Consider the following 12,186-nt stretch of genomic DNA (forward strand, 5'->3'; position numbering starts at 1 on the left):
TCTTTTAATGATATATGCACAAGGCAATACAAATCAGTTGTTATAGTCACGTCATTTTCCTTCCCAATCTATTGATCCACATATAAAACACACATACTCAATATAGGGCTAGAATTTCATTATGTAACAGAAATCTTGCAAATAATTTCTACACTTGGCTTTTAAATATTGTAAATGAAGAGTTCTGGTTTTTAATACACACCAACCATTTTCGTTTATTTTGATCGTGAAAACAGATTCTGTCTTACCTTTTCATTCATACAGTCAACAAAGTTTTCTACATATGTTTTCATCTCCTTGAAAAACTTGTAGCTTTGCTCGCTTGCAGACTTTCCCAGCATTTCTAGAGAGTGCTTCGAACTCTCAAGGTCACGAGTATATTTCTCATTTTCGTGCACATGCGATTGGTGGACCTCTTCTAAAGAAGTTATCCTGAAAGTAACAAAAAAAGAAATAAATGAACAGCAACAACATTATTCTAAAAAGTATTTTAAAGGGAAACTATGAACTGCTGATGGATGTTGATTACACATGGTTTCCAATGTTTAATGACCAGATGTAACTTTAAATTCTTCTGACCTTAAATTTCAAATTCACTTTGAACTCTTAATTTAATTAATAACTCTGCAAGTATAGTGGGTTTTCCTAAGAACAGGAAGAAACATTAAAGAACATTTCGGCTGACAGGTATGCATGAGTTCCTAATTCACTGAACCCTTCAATGATTACCTACTCAAACTGCAACCCTCACCTTGCAGTAAGCTTCTTTTTGATGTCTCCAATATTTACTGGAGGCAGGGAAAACCTTGGCTCTATGTTTCTACGGTTCTGTGTATTTCGTACAGGTAACAAATCATTGTCGAGAATCTAGAGAGGCAAAGAGATATTAGACATATGATAAAGCCAAATATGCACATTTGGCCAAGCATATTACAGAGCTAGGCAACTATTGAGAAATGTTGTAAGAGGCATGATGCTATCTGCTTTCTACAAATGCTCATAAATCCTACTACTTTGCAACAGTGGCCGGCATAGGGATTTGCTTTTAATGAATTCATCTGGTGTCACATAAGGCAGTCACTGTAGTATTTTAACAGAGTGGGACAAACTGCCCCTTGCATGGAGTTACCCCTGTCCTGTGCAGCCAGAGAGTCATTGTAGCCGAGAAGCATAGTATAATATCTAGTCAGCATGGTCTGGGTATTATAATGATTGGCATAAAAAAAAAAACAAAAAAAAACACAGAGGAGAGTCCTGCCTCCTACAGATCCCTAATCATGCAAAAGAAGATATATTTTGCACATCATTCCTATGTATAACAAGGAGCATCTGCGTTAATTATTACAGGTTTCTTGAAAAATATGACAGTGTTATGAGCACAAGTATTTTTTTATAGTTATAGATTTTGCTCAGGAGTTCCACTAAAGATAACCTAATTTAAAAAATAAAATGAAAACAATATTATTAACAGCATTTATGTTCGATAGCAGAAATATTAGTTTGTTGAATTTCCAATATGGCCATATTTGATCAGGAATACATTTTGGTGAATATATGTGTTTACTAAACACTCACCTCTGGGTACTTTATTGCTTTCCTTATCTGCTGTTCCTCCCATTGATCCTGAAAGTCCTCGTCTTCCTTGCTCTTCTCTCCGCCTGAGTCACTGCTTGCTGCTGAAAAACACAGCATATCAGATGTAGACAAAACAAAATATACATATCACATTGCTAGACTTTGAGTAGCACAGCACCAGCAAGTAAAACAACAATGCTCCGGGCAACATAATATAATTTCCCCAAGATACTTTGACACGCTGATTTGCTTTTGGAGAGAAATGACATATTAGTGTTCTCACGTAAATTCATTCCAATGCACCATACACTTACCTGTGCTTTCGTGTATTGGATAGTAGGGTTATATTAATTATCATGGTATATCTTGGCCAGAAAAACTAGGCAAAATTAAAGTTAAATCTGATTTTTCTTTTCTTTAAAGGGTTACTCCAGGCACCATGACCACTTCAGTGATTTCAAGTGATCATGGTGCTTGGCTTTTGTATGAAACACTGCACATAAACAGTCAAAGCCATTTGCCGACAGAGGTGTAACTCATATCATGAATAGCACGCTGGCTATAGATGTCCAATGGTGACACGGCTCCTCCTTTCGTGCTGCCCAAAGTCCCCCCTTCAACCAGTCCTCCTTGACATCCCTCCCCTCTAGTGAGGGGGAGTAACTACCAGATGAGGATCATAGCTGATGTTTGTAATCAAGGGGTGCAAAATGCAATGCAACAGTTCTGCTTTAGAGTCAAAAAAATCCCCCAAAAACCCTACAATACCACAGCTGGACAAACCCGTGAAAGGGCACCTCCTATACTACCTTTTGAAGTCTTTTATTTAGAACTTTACAACAATAAAATGAGCAAGTTGGATAGCACAACCCGAAGTCTCCTTTAAAGAGCAAAACATTTATAGAAAATATTGTTATTCAACAAATTAGCTTCTGTTACTTTAAGCCAATAAGCAGCATATATACAGTTCACTTATTTGTGGCTTAATTTTCCTCATCTAGACAAAAAAAAAAAAAAATCATGATGACTTTTTACAGAGTGCTATGTATCTCAACTTACAAATCTCCTCTGCCATCTGGTCTTTCAATGTTTTTGTTCCAGGAGCAAAACTGATTCTTCTCTCATGATCATCCTGTTCATCGTCACTTTCTGACTGGCTTGAGTCTCTACCTTTCTTCGGCACACCAAGAGATAAGTAGTCTCCTTGAGCTGCAAGCTGCCGAGATGCACTTGGCATCCGGGATTTCACCTGTGCTGAACAGAAATTAAAAGGCAAACTAGAGTCAGTAATGACGTCCCAGCAAGTCTCTGAAATCAGCCGAATGTCAACTGGAAGATGACATCCTAGTAGCCCAAATCATCTTCAGCAACACTTACTGGGTTATCTATACCTACTGTTAAAGCTTTAAGTTTATTATTCACAATTTACCACTAGTGGGACATGTCCTCATATATAGCGGGATGGGAGGACAAATGAAGAAATACTAATACAAGTAACACTGCCAGGTGTTCAAAATTTAGCCCTGTCAAATTGAAATTCACCCCTGGTGACTGAGCCATTAACCCTCCCAGGATTGTAGCACCAAGTTACTTTTAGAACCTTTTACTAACAACGGACTTGAAATATGTCCTCATCTCCCCACCCCTTAATGCAGGGTTTATGTGATCTACACAAGTGAAATGTAATACAATTGTTTGAGGGTTATATCTGGCCTTGCAAGGGCTCACTGCTGAAAATGCTTATCCTTTGTACTGACTCTTTCATTTGTGCCAGGGAAGAAGGGGAAGACTTGCAGTAAATGCGGATACAAGCTCTGCAGTTATTGGAAACAAATACGGTATTTAATATATTCCCGAAAGATTGAAATGCATGTTTTCTTTAGGGGTATATCGACTGATTTTTATTATTATTATTTTTTTTTTTTTTTAATGGCAGCGCTCTTGCTTTTTGTTCCTTTGCTAGTCCTCCAGCAAACATTTTGTCACACTTGCAAGAGGCGTATAGGATGTTCCAACACTGGCAGCTAAGCTAGCAAGTCATCAAAAGATATTGCCAGGCTTGGGGATGTGTGTTTCATAAATAAACTATTCCACATAATAATAATCCATATTTACAAACAATTGAGGGGAAACTGGTCTTATATTCACCAACTGATATATTTATTTGGGGTAATTCACTAAACTTGAATTGTACATAACTAACCAGAAAAATAGCCAAAGAAGCAGAGCTAGAAAGCAAGATGAAATAGAGAATACTTTCAGTCTGGAACAATGTTTATTTTTACCAATATATTGGCAAAGTTACATTTAATCTCTATGCAAAGTTAAAGCATCAGTATTTAAGGAAGGCTGTAATTAAATCTAAACGGAATAGTCACAACATTAAAACCACCAGCCTAATATTGTGTAGGCCCCCCATGAGCAACCAAAACATTTCTGATGCATGGAGGCATGGACTTCGCAAGAGCTCTGATCGTGTCCTGTGGTATCTGGCACAAAGACATTAGCAGCAGATCCTTTAAGTCCTGCAAGTTGCGAGGTGGTGCCTCCATGGATTGCATCCAACAGATGCTCAATCAGATTGAGATCTGGGGAATTTGGAATCCAAGGCAGCACCTTGAACTCTTTGTCGTGTTACTCACACCATTCCTGAACAATTTTTGCAGTGTGTCAGGGCGCATTATTCTGCCTCTAGGGAACACCATTGCAATGAAGCGGTGTACGTGATCTGCAACAATCTCTGAGTAGGCGATACATGCCAAAGTAACATCCACATGGCCCAAGATTTCCCAGCAGAACATTGCCTCTGCCGGCCTGCCTTCTTCCCATAGTGCATTTTGCTGCTCTTTCTCAGCTAAACTACGCACACGGACATCCGCCTGATCGTAATGAAAACGTGATTCATCAGACCAGGCAACCATCGTCCATTGCTCCATGGTCCAGACCTGATGCTCCCATTTCCATTGAATGAGCTTTCGGCAGTGGATAGGAATCATTACAGGCACTCTGACCGGTCTGTGGCTGCGCAGCACCAAACTGCAAAGCACTGTGTATTTCTATCATGGCCAGCATTACGTTTTTCAGCAATTAGAGCTACGATAGTTCTGCTGTGTGTTTGGACCCGCTCCCCACGTGCCCATAACCCTGATGCCAGTTCATCGTTTGTCCTTCATGCACCACTTTTCGCAGGTACTAACCACTGCATATCGGAAACATCCCACAAGATTTGACATTTTTGGAGATGCTCTGACCCAGTCATCCTGCTATTACTATTTGGCCCTTGTCAAAGTCACTCAGATATTTTAACTTGGCCATTTTTCCTGCTTCCAATCCATGAAATTAAAGTTCACTTGCTGCCTAATATATCCCAGCCCTGAGCAGGTAACAATATAATCAATGTAACAATGTAATCAAAGTTATTTCCTGTCAGTGGTTTTAATGTTGTGGCTGGTCAGTGTATATAGCAAATGGCCTGTAGTAGCTGTGAGTAAAGGCTCAGAATTTAGAGATAAAATAAAAGATAAAATACAAGGGAAAGTACAAACCTGTCCCTTCTATGTCACTAGGAGACAGGGACGGGCTGCTGGCTGCAGATTCTGAAGAGTCCTTCTTCAAAGATGGGGAATTAGTGTGTTGAGGATGCTCTGACTCTGAGCTATGGTCACTTTCCAACTCAAAAGAATCTAAAAGACAAAAAAAAATGGTTTTAAACATGACTCTCTATACCTTGCTTGGAAAACAATGATATATTAAAATAAGAAGAATATTTAAAAAGTTAAAAACTTAAAGGAACACTAAGCAACAAAACCATTTTAGCTTAATTAAATAGGTATGATATATACATATATATATATATATATATATATATATATATATATATATATATATATATATATATAAAACGAGAGGAATGGCAGCACACGGTTTTCAATAAAATATCTTCTTTGTTTTACCAATATTCCATTTGGATAATTCCTAAAAAATAGAGTAAAAGACCATAGGGTAATATAGTAAAAGCTAATATTAAAACACCTTGTTATTGGTCAAACTCACATGTGGCTGAGTCACTTAAAAGCTGACTCAGACTAAAAGCGGAGAAAGAGCATCTGTATTGGTGGATATCTTGTTACAACCAGGATATTTCTTATTGTGCCAAGAATTAAAATCGAAAGACCCAGGATGCAGGATCATATAGAAGATTATTTATTGAACATCTTTTTTCCCCCTTTCTGTACTCTATTTTCTCTTCTTGTCTTCCTCTCTTTATTGGAGTTTGTATTTTTAATCTCCCTCCAGTTCTCATCATCGTCTGTCCTAAAAAAGGATCTTCTCTATCAATATGTTCTAATCGTTGAAATCTATTTGTCAGCATAATTTCCTTTTTTGGAGGCGAGGAAGGTCTAGAACGTTGATCATACGAAATAGGTTTAGAGTTATTAATCCTATATTTAGTCATTTAGTAATATGAGATTTATGATAAGTATTTTTAAAATGTATTTTTTCAAGATTTTTATAATATTTAAACTGTGTCTTAATTGATACCTAATATCTACTAACAAAGACTCTGAGTACCCCTTTATTAATATATATATATTAGGTATATATATACTTATATATACTTTTTAATTTGCTGCTGAAAGACTCGTTTTTTGTTCGAGAACGAACTATGGGCAAAGAATGTAGCAGACGGACTTTTAAAAATGGCGCCAGTAACCTCCAATATTATGACTATGTCCCGACGTCATGGCGCAAGGATGCCGAACATGTGCGCCGAACGGGAGAGAGTCTGTGATGACGAATACGGAAGTATTACCCGGAAGAGGAGAAAACGGCGCCAATATTTGATTTAAAAAGCGGATCGACGGAGAACGAGCAGAATCACCACTTCTGAAGAAGGCTGTAACGCCGAAACGCGTCAGGTGGCGATATATGGTGGATTTTATTTGTTATTTTATTTTGTGTTCAATAAATAATCTTCTATATGATCCTGCATCCTGGGTCTTTCGGAGATTTTAATTCTTGGCACAATAAGAAATATCCTGGTTGTAACAAGATATCCACCAATACAGATGCTCTTTCTCCGCTTTTAGTCTGAGTCAGCCACATGTGAGTTTGACCAATAACAAGGTGTTTTAATATTAGCTTTTACTATATTACCCTATGGTCTTTTACTCTATTTGTTAGGAATTATCCATATGGAATATTGGTAAAACAATTTTTTATTGTATCTGAGTGCTCTCACCATTTTATATTTTCACTTCTATTTTCACTATTTATGTGTGTTGAGTGGTGCACATAGGTGATAGCAGCACCACATTTTTCACTTTTTCCAACAAACGTTTATCTTTTAAAATATCTTCTTTATTAGCAAGATTAAAACGTGAGATCAAGTAGGATCAACGTTTCAGTCCTTTTCAGGACTTTCATCAGGATCAATAAGGTACATACATATAAAGTCACTATATATATGTAGGAGATGTAAATTAGAAAATAGAACCACCCCAGGTGCAGTGCATGTGCAAGCAGCACTTTTTTCGAATACAGCACTTTAAAAGTTATATCACTAGAGCTATAGGCACAGGTACATTATATAAAATATAATTCCACAGGATAGATTCCATAGCTTTACTAGCTAATATACCAAGCATCTTAAGTAAGATTTTGCTGCTTATGTTTTTTTTTCACCGTTTGCTTTTATGTTTTATTGCATCTACACTATATTCACCCATCTCTGTAACACTCTTTATGGCAGTTCCTGTTTTCTGCTAAACACATTACAATGCATGGGTTTTAATGTGAAGACATTTCTCCTCCTCTTAATTTGCACGGCACTTCATTATTGTTATTCCCGGTAACCATAGTTACCAGTTATGTTGTGCCGCGTTACTATGACAACGTGCACGCCATCGCCACGTACACACGCTGCACGTCAATTCTAGGGGTGGAGTTCTTGTCACACATGCGCACAGTTTCCGTCGTAACGCCGACTGACATGCACTGCACCTGGGGTGGATCTATTTTCTAATTTACATCTCCTATATATAGTGAGTTTATATGTATGTACCTTATTGATTCTGATGAAAGTCCTGAAAAGAACTGATACGTTGATCCTACTTGATCTCACTTTTTAATCTTGCTAATAAAGAAGATATTTTATTGAAGACCATAAATGCTGTCATTCCCCTCGTTTTTTCGATAACCAAAGTCCCAGGCTGAGCACCCAGCAAGTATAGGACACTGTAGCCAGAGTGCAAGGATTTTCTGAGATATATATATAAAATCACTCCCTGCAGTCTCACTGCTCTGTTCACTGCCATCTAGGACATAAATCACCTTGTTTATGCAGCCCTAGCTAGAGCTCATTTGTCTGTGACTCACACAGCCTCCTTCTACATTGAAAAGTGCTTCTAGAGCCTACAGGACAATTATGCATGTTCATAATGTTCAATTAACAGAGCAAGAGATAATACATTTGAAAGTAAACACACTGTCCTGTAAGATCTGACTGAGGATTAAACCATTTTTTCATAGAGGTTGTGCCTAGGGCTGCATAAACAGAAACCAAAGTGTTTTAACTCTTAGATGGCAGAGAATTGAGCAGTGAGACCGCAGGGGCATGATCTATACACCAAAACTAGTTTGTGAATTGAAAATTGTTTTGATACATAGAGTGTCCATTTAAGCTGTATATACAATTCTGCCACATGACATAACCTAAGTGGATGAGGAACAAATTCCATGACCAGACATGGTTACCAGCACGCCACTTACCACTATTCTCTTGCTCTTTTTCATGGTCCTCCTTTTTGGACTTTTTTTGAGCTTTAAATACAAACGTATTAACAGAAGGCTTTTTGATTTGAAAGGACACCTCTTCACCTAGAAAATAAAAAAAAACTCATATTTATACTTTATACTCATGGTTATCAACATTAGATATAGTGTAGGTTATAGCCAATTTTAATTGTGTTTAAAATAAAAAAAATATATATTCTCTATATATATATTGCAAAAGGAAAGAAACATTACATATTCTGGCAATGCAACAGGTCAGAAAAATATTTAGACAAAAGTAAATTTTAAAGTTTTCAATATTAGCATAACAAATATTACTTCAATTATATAGCATATGCTTAATTGCAAAGTAGGTGGTTTAGATTATATTAATTTAGTCCAATGTAAAACATTCCCATATGGAAGCTGATTATAAAACTCAGCAAAAATAATAATCTACATCAGGGTTTAAGATGTCACGTCCTATGAAACCAACTAGGCCTTAAAAGTTACTCACCATTGGATGGTCCAAGCTTATTCAAAAGGGGTGACATTCTACTTGTCAGGGCTACATTTTCACTTGCCAAAGCCTAGTGGAATTTTGAGCCCTGGTCTACATATTACTTTGGACAGCTAATGAGGAGGGTTTTTTTTTTATAATACTGTCACTTTACTTATAAATTTTGTAAAGAGCAGATATGTGATATGGATTGTGAGTATATACATAAAAGCACTATCACTTTAATTGTTTGGTTTTGACAATGTATTTTTTTGAATTGCGTTATCACATTTATTTTGCAATATATATATATTCACAATGCTCTTACAACAATTTATTAAAGTACACCTTAGCTTATTTAGCGCTAGCACTATTTAGTTTGTCTCCCACTTTGGTATTGGTGTAGGACCCACCGATATTGGGGTACTGTGAAGTAGTAGTGGGCTTAACACAATATGGCCATATGGTGTAACTGAATGCCTATATTTGTTTTCTGAGATAGGTGATTTTAATTAGCATTATAACATTTTAAATTGTATTTTTATGTGTCCGCTGTTCTTAATCTGTAGTATTTATACATTTTGGCCACTACAGCAGCACCATTCCTGTAAAATGCATGTTTCGGGTGTGCTCCCAATGACAGAGTGGAGTTCATTTTCAAAGTGGTATTGTAAAGATCAGTAATGCAGCAATACAATGTGTACAGCTAATTTTGGGAGAGTAAAGTATCAACGATACATGACTGCACGTTTTAAAAGGGGATAGAGACAGCTATTCGAACAGCATGAAGAACCACAAGTGTTAGACTGAAAATGCTAGGGTTAATCTAAGGTGGATGCCCACCTTGCTGTACAAATATACCAAGATCATTAGAGTGATACAAAAAGGCACCAAAGCAACATTAGCTTAATAAAGAAGATTCTGTGTATTGATGATGCCCCTGCAGTCTCACTGCTCACTTCTCCGCCAATTAGGAGTTAAATCACCTTTTTTCTGTCCATGCAGTCCTTGCCGTCCTTGCCACACTTCACCTGCGTGTGACTTAGGCAGGCTGCACGACAAAAATGGTTTCATTTTCAAATCAGACCTTAACTTATTTTACTTTTAGCTCTGTAAATTTAACTTTCAGGAGGCTTCGCAGGATCTACATTTAATCTGTTCATGGATTGGTGAACGGAAATCCAATTAGGGACAGAGGCGCCTTATTTAAATCATTGCAAAATTTGATTCTGTTCCCCTGGAAGAGCCTTAACGGCGAAACGCGCGTCGGGACGTTACTTTGTATGGTGTTGGTCCAGTTGATAAGGGGACATGCCTTGATACCATTAGATTACACCACCCATATAAGATTTATTTTATCTTTTATGTTGTATTCCTTTCTTTATTTATAATTTTTTGTTTTTTTTTGTTTGACAAACTGCCTTTATTCTACTTAGACAAGGGGAGGGGGTTTCTAGTATTTTTTAAGGGGTGCCCTAGAAGGCACAGCAGAGTAGGGAAGCTAGTCTTTCCTATTCACGTTCTCTACTCGATAACCACCTCGATCTCTGGCAGGACTAACAGTCTTTTTACTCTTTATGTTATCTCCCCTGTCTCGGTTATTAGATAAGCAACATATGGGATTTTCAGCTTGCAGTTACATTTGTTGCTAATCCTGTATCAATTCCTTGCAGTAGTCGATCAAAGCTTCCAATTATCACAGTTTTGACAGTGAGACATTATGGGACTGATATCTATATTCTTTTGAGTTTATTCATTTAGATTTCCTTCATACTTCAATTATTATAAAATTTTCTAGCTACTTATTCTGAATATTTATTTGGACAGTATTACTTAGATACTCTGTATACTCTATGTGCTTCATGCACCTTTGGGGAATTTATTTCTCCTTATACAGGCAGAAGTTATATTTATAATGCTGACTAATTTTTTTTTAAATATATTTGATTTAGTATTTTTTCACTCATTTCTTTTATTATATTTATTAAAAGTTACGTTTTAATTTGGGTTACCCGCTTTCCAAAGGGGCTCACCTACTAAATGGTCTACCCTTTTGGTCTTTCGTTTCTATACTTAGGATCTAGCACACTAATAACAGAGCAGGAGAAAATAATGTTTAAATTAAAGGAATAAAGAAAGTTTAAACATTAAATCTCTTTGGAGTAAGTGTTTAAGGAGGCTGTACAGTCACATGCAAGGAAGTGTGACAAGTGCTGATTTATCTCCTAAATGGCAAAGTATTGAGCAGTGAGACTGCAATGGCATAGTCTATACACCAAAACTGATTCATTAAGCAAAAGTTACGTTGCTACCTATACTATCCCTTTAAAGTTGTCAAACCAGACGTAACTTGTGATTTTACAGAATCTGGGGGTCTTCTTAGTGGATGCCCCTTGATTGCAGATACTTTAAAATTGGCAGCAGAATGCAGAACACAATAACAAAGGTGGGGGCTAATTAAAAAGAATAAACTACTGAACTACTGAGAAATTTTATAAAAATAATAAGTTATTGTGGCAACTAAAAGCTATTTGTCACCTTCTCTCTCTTCAGTGAAGCTCAGCAAACTGTGGGGTCCCCCAGCCCTCCGCTGTCTCCTGAAGTCCTCATTGATATCAGCATCTTCAGGCTCAGAATTACTTTCCTCCTCATCTTCATCCGCATAGCTGGCAATTTTTGCAGCATGAACAGTTTTCCTGTCTCTGGTTCCACATGCCAAGCCGCGGCTGCCGACTCTTTTCTGTCTTTTGTCAACAAGCTGCTCAGGCGGAGTCTCTTCTCCTTCGTCCTCGCTGGATTCTGCTTTCCGCACACGAAGAGTGCGATTTGGTTTCTTAAACATCTCTCAGAAACTGAAAAGATGAAACAGACAATGTCACAGAAATCCAGGGCAGCAATAATTTTATGGTGACCATGATGGAAATCCCCCCCCCCCCCCCCCCGCTCCCCCCCCTCTATATGTGCACACATGTACAGACACATTACAGTAGCTGATCAAGGGTTTATGGGAGTTGCATTACTGCAACACTTAACCCTTTCTACTGCCTCCCTCCCAATGATAGACCGTGCTTGGCAATAATCCCTCCAGTAGGACTCTTATTCCCAATGAGAACAATACACTGGCTTCATAGTCACCACATTAGCAATTGAATGGAGCGACATTTGTCACTCAGCCCATACATTCCTCCGCAAAACATAAAATATACTTGTCAGAGGAGTATTGCGACAACTCCCTGCACGTGGACTCTCTTGCGCTTCCCTGACATTCTGTTATGGACATAAAGCATTATTCCATATATATGTGAATGTGGACCGGCAGCCTTATGTAGCCTGTGCCC

General features: G+C 37.5%; 1 protein-coding gene across 3 annotated transcripts in view; it reads right to left on the reverse strand.

The window, feature by feature from the left end:
• GCFC2 (GC-rich sequence DNA-binding factor 2) overlaps positions 1-12,186 on the reverse strand; it is a 38,424-nt gene that overhangs the window by 24,010 nt on the left and 2,228 nt on the right. For 2 of the 3 annotated variants that reach the window (XM_063442093.1, XM_063442094.1), the window contains exons 2-8: positions 11,387-11,700; positions 8,347-8,454; positions 5,121-5,258; positions 2,635-2,829; positions 1,576-1,676; positions 752-867; positions 249-432 (exon numbers count right to left, since the gene is read on the reverse strand). In XM_063442093.1, coding sequence (XP_063298163.1) covers positions 249-432; positions 752-867; positions 1,576-1,676; positions 2,635-2,829; positions 5,121-5,258; positions 8,347-8,454; positions 11,387-11,690 — 1,146 coding nt within the window. In that variant the 5' untranslated portion in view covers positions 11,691-11,700. The remainder of the gene's footprint in view (positions 1-248; positions 433-751; positions 868-1,575; positions 1,677-2,634; positions 2,830-5,120; positions 5,259-8,346; positions 8,455-11,386; positions 11,701-12,186) is intronic. The other variant, XM_063442095.1, reaches the window with a different exon arrangement.

Source organism: Pelobates fuscus, chromosome 2, assembly GCF_036172605.1.
Source record: "Pelobates fuscus isolate aPelFus1 chromosome 2, aPelFus1.pri, whole genome shotgun sequence".
Classification (NCBI taxonomy): Eukaryota; Metazoa; Chordata; class Amphibia; order Anura; family Pelobatidae; genus Pelobates; species Pelobates fuscus.